This window comes from Nestor notabilis, unplaced genomic scaffold (genome assembly GCF_000696875.1).
Source record: "Nestor notabilis isolate BGI_N333 unplaced genomic scaffold, ASM69687v1 scaffold32535, whole genome shotgun sequence".
Classification (NCBI taxonomy): Eukaryota; Metazoa; Chordata; class Aves; order Psittaciformes; family Psittacidae; genus Nestor; species Nestor notabilis.
The window spans coordinates 14689-34840 of record NW_009928587.1 but is presented as its reverse complement, the minus strand read 5'-3'; the positions used below and the strand labels follow the sequence as shown (position 1 = coordinate 34840).

The 20152-nt window shown below is 43.3% G+C and overlaps 1 protein-coding gene across 1 annotated transcript in view; it reads left to right on the top strand.

The window, feature by feature from the left end:
• Positions 1-20152, top strand: part of LOC104405747 (catenin alpha-1-like) — a 31515-nt gene that overhangs the window by 11204 nt on the left and 159 nt on the right. Inside the window, exons 5-6 of the mRNA XM_010014549.1 lie at positions 1045-1311; positions 4517-4720. Of these exons, the coding sequence (XP_010012851.1) occupies positions 1045-1311; positions 4517-4720 (471 nt within the window). The remainder of the gene's footprint in view (positions 1-1044; positions 1312-4516; positions 4721-20152) is intronic.

Below are 20152 nucleotides of genomic sequence, written 5' to 3'. Positions count from 1 at the left end.
TGGGAAGTGGTTGTATTAAATCTGTAAGCCTGCTTGCAGTGCCCTCCCTGCCTAGTGTGTATCTTGTAGAGGTCACATGTTACCCATTCATTCTGAAGAGCTGTCAGATTATTTTTCCTTTTCTCAGTAAGACAATCCTCTTCTTCATCACCTCTTCGTTAGATTTAAGAGGTAAAATTATGATACTGCTAATAACTGTGTTCATTCTTCCTTTTATAAACTTACTGCTCATGCTGGATTTGGAAACTTTATTTAATCATGGTGCTTCTGTTCCAAAGTGGAGGTGATGGTGCTTTAGAGAATTGCAGCAGCGAGTGTTTGGTCTGGACTTGCTCACTAATGTTAAATTAGAGGTAATTACAGTCACTGGATTAATTTCGTCTCATTGGAGATGAACAAGAAGTTGAATGAGATGATATACTTGTTCTTCTAAAATGAAATACCCGAGTCTCTTCAGGAGAGTAAACTCCATCTTCTAGGTGTGATTAAAGAAAACATTCTGGTTGTGAGTCTAGCAGTTTAATTTAAAGATTATCTTGCTGCTTATGTGCAAGATAAGATTGCAGGGGAAGCCTCTTGTTTGTTTGATAGTTAAAAATCAGTTTGGTTCTTAAGTTACGTAAAAACCTAAGTTGCTCTGTTTTGAGGATTTAGGTTTCTTTGTGACTATTCAGATGTCATGCAAACTGGAAGAAGTGGAGAGAAAACATGCGCTTGCAGCTTGTGTGTCCTCCTGCTTTGTTGGTGTTACCAGCTTTCAAAATGCTGGTCCTCAGAGGTGGAGAGGAACAAAAATACAACCTCACATTTTGAATTGTGGAGTTGGGAATTGCCCTACAATACTTTGAGTTTTGTCTTTATGAAGCTGTTGTGTTTTAAATTAGTTGAGCCCTTAAGAATAGGGGTACTAGGTCAGAAGGTAGTTAGATTTGAGGGTACTAGGCAAAGAACGTGCCCATCTTTTGAAGGTGAGGGGAGACAGTGTATGGATGTTAAATGTGAATGTTCTCATGCCTTTTTTTTCCTCTCTAATTTTCCTAATAGGAATTGAAAGATGTGGGTCACCGTGATCAGATGGCAGCAGCCAGAGGAATCCTGCAGAAGAACGTTCCCATTCTTTACACAGCATCCCAGGCCTGTCTGCAGCACCCGGATGTAGCTGCTTACAAAGCTAACAGGGACTTGATCTACAAACAGCTTCAGCAGGCGGTCACAGGCATCTCCAATGCAGCCCAAGCCACTGCATCAGATGATGCTGCCCAGCAGCAGGGTGGAGGGGGAGAGCTGGCTTATGCTCTCAACAATTTTGATGTAAGTTTTAAACCCTTTATGATGTAAAAAAAAGTCACTTGAACTCTTCATTCACCTGATTTACTAGCAACAGCTTCCGTTTTATTTCTGTTGCCTGAAAGATCATTTTCTACTGAACTACAGCAAGTCTCAGGTAAAGTAGGCTCTTATTTTTTAAAAAGCCTTTTTCCAAACTGGGATTGATGGAATATAGAAAGTTATATACGTGGTTCTTAGTGATTGAAGGCTGTCAAGTTAAACTAGCTCTGAAACAGCAGTTAGCCTACTGCTGCATTAGATGTAAGCCATTAGTTTATTTGAAATTGATTATTTCATAATATATTTATGTAATGTATTCTTCTACGTGACAGAAATGATTTATTAAAGGTGAATAATGTATTTGAAACTTCCCAAGCTACCTATTGAGAAGAACATGAAGTGGGAAGTTTAATATGGTTGGGAATGGAGTCATTTCAGTGATGTGTTGTACTGATCTGTCATGTTCTTTATCTTGCATTCTGTGAGTTACTGAGGATAGCCATGCATTTTTACTGAGAACGCTTTCCTTTTGAAGCCAGTGTTCTGTGTCTACCGCTGATTCAGCCTCTGAATTTCAAACACCTTGGCAGTAACTTGCCTCTAAAACTTTATTTGATATTGCAAAGCCATCACTCAAAAGATGTTTAATACTTTTGGCTTTTGCCAGATATTGCTCACCTTCTTTTTGCTCTTACCACTACTGTTCCTCCCCTCTCTTACTTTCTTTGCCATGTTTCTTTTACGAGGACAAAGTACTGTTTGAGTTCTTCCTGTGCCCAGTGTGAAGCCTTCTATGTGATCTCTTGGGTAACGTGGGGGTGTCAGGGTTGTCTTGATCTTTGTGATGATAATTTCAGTTTTAAGTCTGCTTTTCTTGAATCCCAGCAATTGTATGTTCAGCTACATAAGCCTTAAAGATCATGCCTCAGGTTAGCACGTAAGGAATCAAAGGTTTGAGCAGCATCTGTGGGAGGGGAAGGCAGGTAATGTAACACCAACAGTGCTAAGGACTGACTTGATTACATAGAATTCAATCATAGAATCACAGAATGGTCTGGGTGTGAAAGGACATTAAAGCTCTTCCAGCTCCAACCCCCTGCCACGGGCAGGAACACCTTCCACTAGAGCAGGTTGCTCCAAGCCCCTGTGTCCAACCTGGCCTTGAACACTGCCAGGGCTGGGGCAGCCACAGCTTCTCTGGGCACCCTGTGCCAGCACCTCAGCACCCTCACAGGGAAGAGCTTCTGCCTAAGAGCTCATCTCAGTCTCCCCTCTGGCAGGTTAAAGCCATTCCCCCTTGGCCTGTCCCTCCAGGCCCTTGTCCAAAGCCCCTCTCCAGGTTTCTTGTCAGCCCCTTTAGGCACTGGGAGACTATTACAAGGTTCATAGATTATCTCATCTAGCTCAAATCATTTAATGTTATTTTGTATATATGGCCATATTTCATTCTGTGAACTCTGTAATACATGGCTGGAGACTTTTTTGGGTGTTGTAGTTCACGTGGAGCGTTGGAGCTTTTAGTTCAGTTTTGTGGGGCGCTTGAACAAGCCCTGCTGCTGTTTAATGCGTGGTGAGCATGATAGTTTCGTCATCTCATTCGTGCCAGAGGAGACTGACAAAACAAATGTGTTCAGGTTCTTGACACTGTCCCTGCACTTCATTTCCTGCAGACTTGTGAGTATTGTTGCACTCTGGTAACAGAGGCTTTGCACACATGTTCTCCCAAATACTCCAGTGTTTGTACTGTGATGGTAAAATATTAAATAGCCGCTAGAAGATAATCACTATCTCTGTCTTTGATAGTGCAGTTCTGAAGTTGGAGCATACTATTGCTGTATGATCCACATAGCTAAAAGTTTCAGGAGGAGTGGGGACCCTGCTGGAGAACACGTGCCATGTTCTAATCCTGCTGCAAAGGCTACATGGTTACTCCGTAGTGAGACAAAATGGGCTGGCTGGTGGGAGAAGTGGTTGTGATGTTGCTGTTGAAGTTATTCTGGCACAAACTGGTTGTGAAAACTTCCATGTAAAAAAAAAAAAAGTGATTCTTCCCCCTACTCTGCTCAGGGGAGACCCCCCCCTTGCAGTCCTGGTCCAGCTCTAGAGCAACAGCACAAGAGGGAGGGACGTGGAGCTATTGGAGCGAGTCCAGAGGAGGCCACGGAGCTGCTGCAAGGGCTGCAGTAGCTCTGCTTTGGAGCCAGGCTGAGAGGACTGGGCTGGGTCAGCTGGAGAAGAGAAGGCTCCTGAAGGGGACACCTTAGAGCAGCCCCAGTGCCTAAAGGAAACCAACCAACCCAAACCATTCTAGGGTTCTATGAAAAAACCCTTTGGGGCTTCTTTTATAAAGAATTAGCAACATCCTCCCCACCCAACCCTGTAGCAGAAATAAAACCAAAGCTTGAAATGGCCAAGTAATTTTTCCTTAATAAATTGCAAACCTGTGCAAATGAATCTCTTGCAAGTCCTCACAAGGTGATAAATACCACACTACTGCTTCCTGGTGAGCTTCCATGGGTGGTGGTATAGGCCCCTTGAAAAGCAGATTATGTCAGTAGTGCTGTTCCAGCCTTAAGTCTCTCAGTATGAGCCATGCTTACTATTATTCTGTCAAGATAAACCTGTGATAGTTTTCTGCCATGAAGAAATTGATTTCTGTGCTGTTTGAAACATTCATGTTGATGTTTCACTTTGAAAATGTTTGAGAACACTGTTGTATTTACCTGAAGAGATTAAAGACTCGATCAACTAGGACAGCAGAGCACTGTACATAGGGCTAATTTTGGATGTTTGTTTTCCTTGGGTTTATGTTCATGATGGGATAGTTATATCTGACAACTTAACTAGCGAAGGCATGTCTGCACTGACATGTAGTTAAGAAGAGTTCTGTACTTTGAACCTTATTTGTGCTGGCACATTTGATTTTTGCCATTCATGTAACGAGGCTTCCCCTGGCCAAGTTTTGTTCAGCTGTCAAAGCAGCACAAGAAATGACTAGCAATGTAATCTGCTGGGGAACCTTTCAGTCATTCTACAAAACTACTCATGAAAATCATCCTCCGTGCCAAAATTGTGTGGTTTTTACCTTTAACGCCTGATGGGCTGTGAATGGTGCTTGTCTCAGTGACTTAAGAGTAACTTCCTGCTTGGTCTGGTTACTAATTCCTAAATTTCTTGATTTTCCTAGAAACAAATTATTGTGGATCCATCAACCTTCAGTGAAGAACGTTTTAGGCCTTCCCTGGAAGAGCGCCTGGAGAGCATCATTAGCGGAGCAGCCCTGATGGCTGATTCATCCTGCACACGTGATGACCGACGGGAACGTATAGTTGCTGAGTGTAATGCAGTGCGACAGGCCTTGCAGGATCTGCTTTCAGAATACATGGGGAACGTGAGTATCTCCTGGCCTCTTTGTAGACTTTGTGTGGTTTTTAACTCCATGTGATTCAAACATGGAATCGAAGCTGTGTGGCTCAAAGCTTGTTTGTTCTGTTCCCAAACAGAATTGTAACAGTAGTCCTGAAAGGTTTGTTAGGAGGTAGGATCAAACCTACTTAAATCATCAATGGTCTTTATCTTCAAATGGATCTCTACTCTTCCAAGCAACTATTATGAGTGTAAAGTGTTAGCCCTTCGGCACTGTTCTTATTTTATGACTATTAATATAGAAATTGAGTAGAATTGGTCTGATTTTCCACCTTGGTTTACGTAAGGTGACTGGGAATGTAGAAGAAGTGGTACTTCATTTCTGTTGGAGCTTGGAAAGTTAAACTGCCTCATCTTTTTAGCTAAAGGCATAGATTCTCAGAATCAAGTTAATTACTATTGCTACTCAGGTTCAGTAGAAGTGATGTATGATGTTAAATATTTAGCAAGAATTCCTGAGAACAGTTTGGTATAAATGTTGGACGAAGTAGTTTTTTTCCCAGTGTTTAGGCATTTAATGTGCGCACAGTATTTGAAACCTGAGAGTGTTTCTATGTTGGGAGCAAGTGTCGTGTCACACAGATGAGCTTCTGTGTTTTGGAGGGCATCGTGATATAATGCTGAACATCCTTCCCTCCATTGCCTCTTTTGTTTGCATCCTGGTGGGTTTTAATCTGAACAGCTCTTGCTGTGTGAAAGATAACACTGGGATATCACAAGATTTAGACTGTGTCTAAACTTTAACAGTATTTAAATTGACTTCAGAAATAAAGTTGCAGAAATGGCAACAACTTAAGCAAACTACAGGGCTTGTAGCACTGTAGCAAGTAAAATTGGCTGGAGAAATCTTAATGGCATGAGGAGAAGTCTTATTTATGCTTTTGAGCATGTGTGAGGTGAAACTTAGTTCAGAGATACCTGTTTTAGACAGTGGAATTTATTGAGAGACGTTGCTGTGTTATGCAGCTTATCTTCCAATCTTTTGATGGAAACTACTTCAGTGTAGAGTAAAACAGTTCTGAGGGCTGCTGTGTGCAGACTGGGGTGCTACAATCTGGAGAACAGAGGCAGTGTGTGGTAGAGAGGAAGTAAAACAAGGATTTCTGTTTACCAAAGACAAGGGCAAAGTAATTGAACAAAGCTGAAAGCCAAGTCTTATGTAGCCTGCGGGCTGAGTTAGGTACTTCATGTAGTCTGTCTTAATTGCTTGTGAAAGTAGCTTGTGCTCAGCATTGACATTATATAGAACTTAAGGCTGCAGCTGGGAAGCAAGCGGGACATTGTGCCATTTAAAATTCCTTTCAGAGCAGGGTGTTTTATGAGTATATGATGCATCTGTAATAATCCTTCAAACAAATGTGCTGCTGGATTGGATGAAGCCCTGTCTGCATGATTCAGAATAAAACATCCACCAAATGCTAATTAAAAATGTGGAAGAGGTAAATGCTCGGTCTTGCACGTAGGAGTTGGTGGCATTTCTCTCATTGAAAGTTGGTTGATACCTGTGTAAAGCTGCAAAGTGTTGACTACTTCTTGCAGAAATGCCTGTCCTCCTCCTGGGCTGTGTACTGTTGTCTCTGATAGGCAAGTGGAAGTAATCACACTGAGATGGAAAGAATGTGTTCCCTCTGTTATCTCTTTTAACACATTGTGAAATTAGTGGAGCATGCTGAATTTTTTAAAGTCACTGCTATGTTATGATTGTAGACAGTGTAGTTGGGGAAATGAGATTAGAAATTCAGTGAAATGGAGTGGAAAAAGCAATTGATAAATTATGGTGGAAATGTGGGATGGTGTGTAAAAATCCATACTGTAACCCCCTCAACGATTAAGCTGAAGAATGACTAATAGTTGGGAATCTACACAGTGAAATAGGTTTGATACAACTACAGGAAGAGTGGGGATGTGCTGGTTTACAGTAGTGGTAGAGGAAATGTCACATCATGTATATGTATGATATACCCACAGCTATATGGTACCCAACCATCTCCTGCTATGCTTTTCTCCAGTCTCCCTTTGAAGGAGGAAATGAATCAGGCATTAAATCTTTTAATTGCACAGCACTTGCAGTGCATCATAAATCCTCTCCAAGTGCTAGAATGAGAGGTATTTATTGGCCAAGTGTAAAAATTCAGAGAGAAGACTGAGTGAGGAATACACTGGTTGAAGCACAGGAATGTCTTGAGGCAGATTCCCTTTTAGTTTTAAATGCCTTCTGTTTTAGTGACTTCCTCTGGCTTTTGGGTTTTCTATCAGATTTCTGGCAATAAAAAGGCTGTTTCCTGGATAGTTTGTACTCAAAGTTGAGTGGTTTGGAGCCATAGTTCAACTGGCTCCTTGGGCCTGTCCCCGAGGGCCTGTGGGTCTGCAGGCGTTGCAGGCTGTGTTACCATGTGTGGCAGCAGTTTCTATCGGAATAACAGTTTTCAGTAACCAAGTGAACAGTAGCATCTCTTGACCCCTACTGGCATGGTGCCGTTAAGAAGGAGCAGCAGTTGGCCCCTCCTGGCCAACTCCCCCCAGTTTCTATACTGGGCATGACGTGCTGTGGTATGGAATACCCCTTTGGCCAGTTTGGGTCAGGTGTCCTGTCTCTGCTTCCTCCTGGCTTCCCCTCCTCTCTGGCAGACCATGAGACTGAGAAAGTCCTTGACTGAGGTAAGTGCTACTGAGCAACAACTAAGCCATTGGTGTGTTATCAGCATTGTTCCCAGACTAAAGCCATACCACAACACTGCTACTAGGGAGAAAATTAACTCTATCCCAGCTGAAACCAGGACACGTGGGGATGAAGCCCGTGATTACGCCCCTAAAAGAAAGACAAGCTTTGCTTGTTCAGTGGTTTGTTATAGGAGTTGTTTCCCCTTTTCTTAGACTGGAGTGCATTTTATTTCCTCTTCCATTTCCTCTTTCCTCTCTTGCCATTGTCAAGAGTAGTCCAGCTTGGTCAGGCTAAATTTTGTATGTCAGGGCCAGTGTTGTATCTTGAGAGTGGTCAGTAGTGGATCCTACAAGAAAGAGGACAGTAACAAGGGAGGTCTGTAGTTTTACTAACCCGGAGTATCCCCCAAGCTCTAGCAGTCTTTGCCTCAGGTACTTCCAGAGCTAGCATTGCTGACTGCACTTAATGGCTTTTGATGGGTTTTACAGCAAGGAGTCTGTGGTTTCTTTCTGAACCCATATAAACTTGCAGCATCCGTAATCTTCATTAGCAAGGAGTTCTCCTTTGTAAACAGGTGCTGTGTGAAGAAACATCTCCTTTTGTTCTGAAGCAGAACAATGTTCTGCCTGTTCTGTTAATGTGTTCAAGGCCAGATTGGACAGAGCCTTGCGTGACATGGTCTAGTGGAAAGTGTCCCAGCCTGTGGCAGGGGGTTGGAACTGGATGATCTTAAGGTCCTTTCCAACCCAAACCATTCTATAATTCTGTGAATCTATGATTAGATGTTGCTTCCATCTAATTTAGGAAGAGACCCTGAGCAGTTATTCCTGCTCATCTTTTCCTATGCCACTTACATTGTTTTAGAGCCATATCATGGAGAACACTTCAGCCTTATGTTCCCCAGAATGAAGTATCCTGTGTTTTATTAGGTGCTTGCTGTAAACAAGATACTCGACACCTCCTCACTTTGGCTGTGTCCTCATTATCAAACAGCATGGTGGGTGAGGATGGGATTTGTGCACTGGGGACTTGGTGCCTGTGCTTATCTGCATTTCACAGAAGTTTGCATCGCTGACTTCAGCCTAGTCTTGTGGACTGGGTGCTAGTTAGTGTTTGCTGTGGTAGTGGCTGTCTCCTTGTTTAGATACATTAAGAATCCAGCTTATGTGGTCCAAGAAGGTTCTGAGACAGGAATCACACTGCATGTGGTGGCAGTGACTGGGAGGTGAGTTTCAGCAGTGTGCTTCTGATCCAAGCCAAAATGCTGGTGTGGGCACATTCTGCGATCTCCTCCTGCACCTTGTCTGTATCTTCGGATTCCATTGTAACTCTGGGTACCAAATCTGTGTCTGCCATTCAGGATTCACAGAGTGTCCTGGTATCTTCTGGTTTTGTTCTTCAGTCCTGTGCTAAAGATGCCTAACACTGGGTTTGCTCTCTGATAGCTGCTGAGCCACTGAGGTGGTATCTTGAAACAGCTGCCATCAGGATTTAGCTTCTAAGTGACAGTGGTAGGAGTCTGTATCTGTGAATGTTAAGTGAGATGGTCCTTCCCTTGTGCATCACTTACTACTGATGTCCAGTGAACTTCATCTGCCATTTTATTACCCAGCCTCTTGGCTTATAAACCACATTCCTTAAAACGCCAGCTGTTCATCCCTTAATTGTAGCATCTGACTCTTTAGCTTCTTCCCCTCATCTTCCCCTTCACCCTGGGAGAGCTGGTTTTCAATTATGGCTTTTGCTCACTTCTCATGATTCCAGCAGAAAACAGTTTTCCTTTTTAAACTTGCATTGCAGATCCCTCCTGGATTGAAATAGCAAACACAAATGTCTGTGCATTTGATTTTCATTACTTGGAATAAGCTTGATTCTTCCTGCTAGTGCTGAATGGCAGAGCAGGAGTAGGAAGGCCTAAAAAAATTCATAATTGATTCTGACTAGTGCTGTAGAAGCAGAGTAGTCCAAGGTCTTGGATGTGGAATGCAATAAATTTACCACATCAGTCATAGCTATTTGTAATGTAACTAATGGATGGCAAGGTCCAGATCTGGGTGTGATCTGTTTCCACCAAGTATTCTTGGTGTGTGTTCTACTAACTAAACAGAAAAGAAGAAATTCAAAGCATGTTTGAGTTTAGTTGGACATCGATACCAGACTTAGGCAGGGGCAGAGGACAGAACAAAGTGTCTACTTGAATAATGTCCGAGATTAATGCTACAGTGATAAAGGAGTCAGTCAGTAAGAGAGCTAGGATTCTGGGTGCAGCACTGCAACACAATACAGCAGAAACAGTCTTTGGTGTCTAACTCCATAGTTTTCTGTGGGTAGACATTGACCAGTTGCAGTTTGTTCCAAATGAAGTCTGAAGCAGAGTACTCTGACACTACTACCAATTTACTCCAGTGTTGTCTTTGCACTGGCAGCTGGTGCAATACCTTTTCCAGCTTAGAGAGGAGGTACGATTTTTGTCAGTATCTCTGCTTGTCTATCCTGAACTAGTCAACTCTGCCTCAAATTTATACATGTAGTTTTCATTGCAGTTATGTTATCTGAACTACTTTAAGTGAATGCATAAAAACCTAGCAGTGGCCTGATAGAGCTGAAATGTTTCTGCATTTCTGAGAAGCTGTAGAATGGAGAGGTAAGAAAATGTGTCTGCAGACAAAAATCCACAAGCTTTATGTCATGACAAGTTATGTGCTCTTTGCTGTACCTTTCCATGGGAGTTATTAGCATGGAACTTGGGCAGCTTGCCATGATTTTTAGCTGCTGTGTTAAATATGGTAAATGTAGGAGGTGGTGGGTTTTGAGGTCAGGGTTCTGGAGCTGGGGTTTGCAGGTTAGGAACTGCAGACCACTGGAAACGTAACCAGAAGTTTCCGCTCTTCTCTGGCTGCATTGAACTTGCAGAAGATGTCAGTTACCCCACTGACAAGCAAGACTGGAAATAAAAACTTCTTCAAGCTTTTGACAGCCCATTTTTTATTACTTGATGCAGGTGCCCTGAGGGATGGGGACAGTTGGGCTTCTCTCCATAAGCACTGCTCCAGAACCACTCACAGCAGTGATCAAAGGTGTCCATGCACAGAAATAAGCAGAGAGTTCTCATTTTAAGTCTGTTCTGTCCTCCATCAATTTCTAATGCATACAGCTACCCTTTCATACACACACCAGTAACTCAGACATGTACTAGCACAAACTTGCTCACAAACTGTAGTTTGGTTAGTGGGGAATGCGGACGCGGAGCCCCATTGTGTACCACATGCTCTTGTACAATAAAATCCCTTGTTACTACATTTGGAAACGATAAATCATGTTACATAAAGTAGCTTGACAGGTCCTATTTCAATGGGAATTTTAATGCTTTCATATTAACATTCTGACTGTGTCCTTGACTGTCTGGATTGCATTAGAGGTGCTTGGCAGCAAATGGAGAAAACCCACTGGGGGCTGGTTTCAGAGCAGGAGTTCCAGGCACACATTACTTCAGCTGATTTCCTTTCTTTTTTCCAGTTTCCATCTTCTGTTCGGCCTTAACTGGTTGAGTACCAGGGCTGGGTCTGTTTAGGGGTGATGGTTGTATTTCTTGTAATGTTAGACTTTAATTTACAATGGTATAGCACAGTTGAAGGCGAGGTGGTTGAACACCAGGTTGCTGCACGACACTGCCTAGTAGGAACTCTTATGTGCTGGCCAGCACAGTTTGGCTCTTGGGATAGCTGAAGTAGGTCTCAACACTTCTGGTTTAGACTTGGTGGTCTCATAACTTGCTATATGCTTGTTTTTGCCCTCTGTTTTTGTGTTCAGTACATGTGAATGTACTGCTTCAAAGAAGTACTGTTTTTACTCTCTACTAATTTTGCACTTTATTGCTTTTCTTCCCTAAGCTTCTTTGAGCATCTCTGGTGCTTGAAAATGAATGCCTAGGAAAGTGCCTAGCTTATCTATTCAGTATCTTTTGGGAGAAATAATTCTGTTTTCAGAACTACCAGCAAAGGGTGTTTCTACTCTTGCAATTTACATAATGGAGTTTTGTCTTCATTATGAATGTGTTTCCTAATAATGTTGATCCACAGCTTTGTATTCCCATCAGTGATCCAATCTTGGATAGGAACACATGAACCTTCACATGACTGTAAAACTTATTTACAACAAGGATCTATGTATTTGAAAGGGCTCTTGCATAGCCTTTTAATGATAGCAACTGTTTCTGTGGAAATAGATGGGAATTAATGGCAGACTGATCCCTGTTTATGATAAGGATGCTGATAAAAATTCTGCCTTGAGATAATCTGCACTTTCTTTTTTAATATTGTTTCTGTCATTTTAAGATGCTTGAATGCTGATGTGCTGGACGTGGTTTGAAAGCCTGGATGGATTTTGCTGTCCTGGACTTTGCTGTTCAGTGAAGACAGCTCTGCTGGGCACTAATTTCCATAGACATTATCAGTTTGACAAAGATGCTGTGTTTTAAAAACAAAATATTTCTGAAGTGATACAGTTTTAAAGTTTAATGCTTACAGGCTGACAGAGAATAAATAATTCAGCTTACGTGGAGTGAAGCCTCATGAAGATGATGAGAATTTCACACTGCATCAGCTGTGCGTTTTTGAGCCACAGAAACGAGCTTCCACTTTGCTTACCCAACAACTTGGGACTTAGCAGGGGGTATGTTTTCAGAAGACAAGCTGAGAACTTCTATTTCTTGGGTAGTAATACAAGGACCTATGGAAATAAACAGGAGCCAGCTCAAGCAAGGCTTTATCCGCCTTGTAAGCTCTGGAGTCTAAAGCTCTTCAGTGCTCCTGGTCATCCCAGCAGGTACTCCGAGCTCATCCCAATGTGTATGTGGAATTCTTGGTTTAGCGATCCTGAACAACTGCTGCCTTGAGTGTGCTCAGCCTCAGAGAGGGGGGAGGGCAGCACAGCTGGCCTCCAGTTGTGTGTCATGGCCTTAATGCCTACTTAAAGAAACCCAGCAAAGCCCAACACTCACACCTGAAGTCTAGTGCCAGCACAGGCTTGGCAGTCTATTGAAATCTTAAATCATTGCTCTTCTCCACCCACTACCTTCAGCCTTTGCTGCTTGTTTGATGCAAAATTGCTAGTAATAAGTTCAATTGAATAGATCTGACAGTAGCTGGGGCTTAGTCTAAACTGTCTTGTACAACAGCACTCAACCTTGTAGTCTTTCCACGATTTTCAGCGTTTCTGTTGTAGACTCTTAATATATGTAAAGGAAACGAGGTTACTGCCCTCACTTACAGTGCTTTCTCCATTCAGGTGTGCAGCAGAATTGAAGTCTAATGCTATCTCTAAACTTGAGAATTGAGTCTTGCAGATACATTGTGTGGCTTCCATCCTGCCTGATCCCTCCTTTCCTCCCCCACCACTTTAGGCTTGTATTGATGAAACACGTCTTTTTCCTTTCTTGTAGACATACATCTGTCTCCAGTGTTAGCACGTATTAAGTATTTTCCAATATTACATTATAAATCCAGACTCTTCTTACTCTGATGTTCATCAAATTACATCTAAGATCAGTGGAAGGAAGATTTGATATGTGTGCACACTTGTTTGTGGTACAGCAGCTGGCATTTAGCAGCATTTTACTTTTGAGCTGTAAACCATTTTACATAAATATGTGATAATGCTATGCATGGATCCTGCTTTACAATTCTGTTTTGTCACTTAATTTGAATTCTACTGTTATGTAGGAAAATATTTGAACTCTATCTGCCTATGTAAGATGAAATCTGTAGTCACCCCTAATGCAGCTCCATTTGGTGGTACTTGAGTATTCTCTTAAAGCCAAAATCAAGGAATATAGAGGGAACAGAGCATGGAAGTTTGCATAGTGACTACTGATCTGTGGAAAAAGTCTTTTAGCCTCCAGCAGGATCATGCTCTCTGTGTGCAGAAGTATTACACACACAACTGGGCTTTTGATTTTCTCTAGTTGGAGGAAAGGGAAGATGGAATTCTTATGAAATTGGAATGCTGCAGTTTTTGCATTACCACAAAACACTTTCATCAGAAGTCCTGGACTTCCCTGTTTTTCTTTAGCCTTGACATAATACAAACTCTGGATTAAGTTCCTATCTTTCTGCAAGTGGGATTCAGTAGGTAATGAAGTGAGAAAATGAGGACAGTCACTGTCCATGTATGCATGTGTCCCTGCTACTCTGTGGTACCACTTACATCCTCTTCAGTCCTCCAGTGATACGCAAAACCTGTTGTGCTCTATTATATTGCTTTCCAATATCTCTTCACCTTTTTTATAGATCCTGATGCAAGCAGTAGAGGTCTTGATGGCCCCCCAGAATTTCCATTCTAGATGTTTGTTTAATATCTGGACTGTGCTCTTTGCTTAACCTGTTTTATCCTGTGTAAGAAAGCTGATGTTCTGTAATGCTCATAATGTGTCCAGGAGCTTTAGACCTACTTTGTCCCAGAAAGTCATATGAATCAATACTGAATAATTAGCATTTGCGGCTTATCCAAGTAGCGGCAGCCCTCTTGAATGTAAATAGAGGCAGAAGAGTGACTTAATCCTCCTTGTGTCTGAGGAAAGGATGGGGGTCAAGCTCTTGGAAAGCTGTTGAAATAGAGGAGAAAATGTTGGCTTCCTTCTGGTCTGCACAGGGACATGTCCCTTCAGTGGGAGCAACAGGAGTTAGAGGCAAAAGAGCAGAGACAACTTGTATATTGCCAAGATTAAAATCCTCTGCTCAAAGCCGTTTGAAAACATTCACTTCAAGAGTTTGGAGACTGTATCCTCTTGCTGAATTGGCCCCCTGAGTGGTTTCTTTACCATAACAGCAACAAACCTATAGGCTTTCAGGCCAACAACTTCCTCGCAAAGGTGTGCTAAAAGATGCACTTTCTTCAGAGCCAACTGTAAAAGGTTTTCCTTGGGCATCAGGCCAGAAGGGGGAAACCAGGGCATTTGCAAAGTTAGCAGTGGTCAGTGGAAAGGCAAAGCCTCCTCATTTTGGGCTTGCTTTCACAAATAACTGTGCCTTTCATAAATGGAGTGTATTTTTCCTTAACATTTGTGTGTTTCAGATTGAACGCAAATGTTGTGTGATGTGCAGCCATTCATGGGTTATTGACTCATCCTGCATGTGTGTTAACCTCTGACTGTCAAGGGTTTTGCCATTTGTTGGGTGCTCTATTGCTGCCATATGTGGCCAGAAAAAAATTGCTTCTCAGCTTAGAATCTCTTCTGTATGCCTGGGGTGCTGTCATCTGTGGCTTAGTGAATATGATAACTTGAATTGACGTTATCAGTTACTTTATGAAACCTGCAGAAAGAAATTGGGAAATGAAGCCTGGGAGCTCTTTGCGGAAAAAAACCAAAAAGCCTTTGAAAACTAAAGGTATTTCTGTAGAGCAAAAGAAACGTGGGTGATGTGGGAGTGTTCAGTGGAGTAACTGGTGAGAGATGAGGTACAGTTCTTGTGAACACAGGCATGTTAGTCTTGCAGATTGATGTAGCAGCTCTGCTGGGCTGAGGTGTTGAGGCAGTGGGGCCTGTGGTGGGGCCACTGAGCCCCTTCTGCTTCTTGCCTGCTCCAGTTTTTCCTTCTAGCTTACCTTTAATAGAATCCCAGACTGGTTTGGGTTGGAAGAGACCTTAAAGCTCCTCCAGTTCCAACCCCCTGCCACGGGCAGGGACACCTTCCACTAGAGCAGGTTGCTCCAAGCCCCTGTGTCCAACCTGGCCTTGAACACTGCCAGGGATGGGGCAGCCACAGCTTCTCTGGGCACCCTGTGCCAGCGCCTCAGCACCCTCACAGGGAAGAGCTTCTGCCTAAGAGCTCATCTCAGTCTGTCTTTACTTTTTTCAAAGAGTTCATATGTGTATCTTCCACTCCTCACCAGTGAGCTTCATGGACTGCGAGGGAAAAGCTTGTGTAACGTGGGGCTTTGCCTGCTCTTCCCTGCCATGCCTTTGAACTTCTCCTTTGAGGACTGTCTTAATTATTGAGTCATTTGAGGGGGAGAAGGTGACATGAAAGCTCTGATGTCAAGTACAAAATAGGACTGCAGCTATATCATTTGATACTGTTCCCCTTAAATGCCAAATTGTGAATTTCCTTGGAGGCGGAATGAGTTTTTGGGCATGTCTCCAGGAGTCAAAAGAATCCCAATTCTAGAGGTCACTGGGCTGAAAAAGCCAAGGAAATGAGAAGTTAATGCAGAAGTAACTGAAGTGTTTAAAGAAGAAAAAAGCTGAAAGCCCTTCGGTCTTGTCCCTGAGCAGTTGACCCCTTTGGAGCTAATGGCCTGCAACATGGTTGCATTTCTTCCTGAGGGATCTTTGAATTGAGGAAGGGAGGGTCTTCACTAACTTAAAAATCTATGTTCTTGCGTTGTGAAAGCTGGTTTGAAGCCTGCTTGGCTCTCCTGTAGCTGCAGGTAAGATTGGTGCCTGTGCTTGCTTGGGGTATTGTTGTCTCCTGCTCATCCCCACTTCTGGGGATGCATCTGTGGTCATACATGACTGCTCCCGTCTGTGGAGATGCAGTGGGACTCCACTGTGAGGGACTGCAACCAAAATGAACGAGGTCTATGAGGAATACGTGTGCAGAGGAAAAAGGCAGTGATTAAGCAGCAAATCTTCATGCCCTGGTACTCCCCCATATGCTGTCATGAGGACTTACTCACAGAGAATGTAAGAGTGGCTTTTGGTGACAGGTGCTGCCATCTCCAAACTGCCTCTAAATCTTTATCCTCAATCACTTTTGTAGTACTGGGGCAACATCCCCACTCCTCAGAAAGTAAAATCATGGGTACTCTCAGCTGGCGTTTAGGAAATGGTTTTGAAAAAGCAGAGCTGTATCAAGTACACAGGAAACTTGTGTCCCCTGGGAGTTTTCCTGGTGTCATCTCCAGTAGACTGGTTATTTTATGCATTTTGTGAAGTTGCTGTATGACTTTGGTTGTATTACCACTTCTCTAGCAGTGCCCGTGTAAAGGGATGGGTGTTTTTGGAACTAGACTGCAGTCAAGTATATAGTCAGTTAAAGCTTATTTCTTGGTATAAAACTGAATTTAACCAGCTGCATTTTTCAGATCACTGTCAGCTTCTGTACATTCCATTTCCCTGTTTTCTTTGCCGGATTGTTCAGTTCTGTACATTAATTGTTTTGAATAGCTGCTGCTTTATCATCTATCGAAGGCTAGTTTAAGTCATCTATCTAATGATTTCTTTACAAGTTGATGCAGATACGATAAAAATGTGATATACCTTTGCATCCTATAGCTCTCTGCTTTCCTTTACTTTTCTAAACCTTACCATAGGTGATGCTGCCATCCCGCTCCACTTCAGATGTGCTGGCTGCCTCTGAATGCTTTATACCCTTAGACATCCCTTTCTCTTTTGGGGAAGGGCAGCCACTTCGTATGTGTCGGAGGCTGGTGCTGGAATTCCACACGCTTTGAAGTATCCTCATTATCTGCAAGGGTGGCTGGTGATGAGTTAACTTAGTAAGTAAAGGCTTGGTAGTGTCTCTGTAAAGGATGACATTGTGCATGCCACATTTCTTGTGCGTTTTTAATCCTGCCCAGTTCCTCAGTGAGGTACTTTAGGTAAATGGAGGTGATGTGAATAAGGTTGCTACCTCCCTCTAACTGCAGGCAGTGGTGTCAACCTTGCAAGGATGTTCTTGTTTCAAGCAATTTTGTCTTCCGTGGAGGCAAGTGAAGTTACTGAGATGTGTGTGGGATGGAGATAAGATACTTGGGCTTTTTGGTGCTGGTAAGGCTAGTAGAGGTGCTCAGTAGCTGGGCCCTTGACATTCAGCTTTTGAGGCTATTTCCAGTTTTTAATGCCTTTTGCTTCCTGTCAAAGGCAACTGGTACCTAGTTTTTGTGTTGTTGTATTGCTGGTTAAGACAGCTCTATCCCTTCCTACAGGAAATACTTAAATCTGTCACAAACTAAAGCTATTTATATGTCTAATAATGAGTAAAGGATACATTAATTCTATCTTTGAATGTCTTATGACTTGTATTGGTAGGATTGTTTTATTATCTGTTCCTCTGAGCTGTCTTGCCAGGAGTTAGGTGGCTTTATTCCCAGATTTATAATGCATTCTCTTCCTCTTGGAGAGGGCATATGCTGTCTTGGCTCACTCTTTTTAATTTGAGTTTTGCAGGGGTCTGTGTTGTTCCAATTTTAGTTGTTCTATTTCTAAAGCCTTTCACATGCATGTAAAATATAATAAAACCTAAAATATTTCAAGGCTCTTAGAATTACTGCAGGTGTAAACATAAGCCTGCTTCTCATATTCCTGCATCTATCTATTAGTTCATAGAATTTGCAAAGAAAAAACTTGAGATGTTCTTTAAATAAGGTTAGTGATAAACATGAGAATGAAGACTCCAGCCTGTAAGGGTGGCTCTGGAGTAGCAGATCGCTCACTGGCCCCAGCAGCTGCCTGGTGACTCCTCCAGAAGCATTTTCTTCCTCTGATTTTGGTATTCTTTTATGTTTCCCCATCCATTCTGCTACTTCCATCTACCCCAGTGAGATGAATTGACCTGTAGCCAAGGTTAACTAGTTGTCATTCAACAAAATCACTTGTGAGGGAACAGCTGTAAGTATTGACAAACTATTGTGCTGCCCTTCTTGAGCTCCTTGGTTGTCATTCGTGAGCAGCCTGGGTCAGGCCTCACCTGGTTGCACAGTGATCGGGGTGAGCCAGCATCATTTTCACCTGCATGCTGTCTGAAGAAATGCTGTAGGTTTAAACAAGCTTTTATCAGCAATTCTGATAGACCTCTAGGGTCTGCATATACCCATCATAAGGCTGTGGAGGCTCTTTGTTGCAGCATGGTGCTGTTCACAGAATCCCAGACTGGTTTGGGTTAGAAGGGACCTTAAAGCTCATCCAGTTCCAACCCCCTGCCACGGGCAGGGACACCTTCCACTAGAGCAGGTTGCTCCAAGCCCCTGTGTCCAACCTGGCCTTGAACACTGCCAGGGATGGGGCAGCCACAGCTTCTCTGGGCACCTTGTGCCAGCACCTCAGCACCCTCACAGGGAAGAGCTTCAGCCTCAGAGCTCATCTCAATCTCCCCTGTGGCAGGTTCAAACCATTCCCCTTGTCCTGTCCCTCCAGGCCCTTGTCCAAAGCCCTTCTCCAGGTTTCCTGGAGCCCCCCCTTCAGGCACTGGAGCTGCTCTAAGGTGTCCCCTTCAGGAGCCTTCTCTTCTCCAGCTGACCCAGCCCAGCTCTCTCAGCCTGGCTCCAGAGCAGAGCTGCTCCAGCCCTCGCAGCAACTCCATGACCCTTTTCAGGATTCACTAGCTCGTATCACTGCTTTTCCACTGTGTTTGCTGCTGCTGCCTGCTGGGTTGGGTGGTAGCTGGAGCCTGGGGCTGTGCTCCAGGGTGTGCCTGTAGGAGCTGCCTGCCTGGTCAGCCCTTGTGCTGTGGAAACAAAACTAGCCATAGCAGAGCAGCCCGAGCTGGCTTGGTGGAGTCCTGAGCCCCAGCTGCATACGTCCTCTCTGCTCGCAGTGGGGTGGGAAGAGGAGAGGAATATCAGCTGCAAAGTCCTGAAGGATTAGGGTGCCAGACCTACTGCAGAATAACCTCTTTACATCTGGTGTTGTGTAAAATAGAGCCTAAACACTCTGCCTCCCATCTGTTGATTAGGCATGAACTGCCATCTCATGGGGGTCTCTGGAGGAAAGATGCTGCTTGAAGGGTGACAGACTTAACCAAGTGCAAGTTGGAGCCCTTCGGCCTGGCTCTCAGAGCTCAACTGGAAAACAGGTTCAAGATAAAGAGAAACATAAACCTCTTGCATGTAACCAAAGATTTCAGGTATGCTTGCTTTGTTAATGCTGGGTCCAAGTCTGGGTTGTAGAGTTCTAACTTTGCTCCAGCACTGTGATTTAATGGAAACGAGGAAAACTCAGTTCAGTGAAAGCTCAGTTTTAGCCTGTGTTTGCCAATTTCGTTTTTCTTTTGAGCTCTGAAGGCAAAGGTGGATATTGTTGCAGGATGATTTTCTTGGCACCCTGGTGCTTTCTTTCTATTACTTATCTGTATGAATAGATATTTTTGCTTCAGTGGTGGAAATGTGTGGCAGAGGTGTAGAACCTGCGTGCTTTGTATCATAAAACCTATACTGTTAACTTCTTTAGATACAAGAATAAACGTAAAGAGAACACTGGTAGCTCTGTTACCTGGTAGTGGTACAAAAGTAGTACAAAATGTGTGAGAATCTTATTTTTCCATCCCTTCCTCCTTCCCATCACAGGTCAAAATAATAGTTTAAAAACTACGTAGTGCGCTTCCAATACCACTGATTTCTTGAATGAAATAATACCTTGGTAGCACTAGATAGTGATTTTTTTAAAGGTTTGATTTCACCATTGCTTAAAAGAGGACTTGCTCAGTTACTGTTGCCTGGGAAGCTACTTGAATGAAATTGGGAGTTACCCCTGCACAAGGGATGTGGGGAGGGAAGGAGGGAGGGAGGGATGGATGGATGAATGGATGGATGGATATACAGGTTAGTAACTGGTTTCCTGCATGGACTGGGGATGACGTTCATCTCTTTATATGGTTGAGATTTGATTGTCCTTAAGACATGAACTGCTGGCAAACCAGCCTCAGTGCCTGCTAACCAGACCCCAGCATTTTCCAGTGCTCCCAGCATTACTCTCGAGTGGGACTTCTGGAGCAAGCAGTGAGTTAGGAATGGATTTTT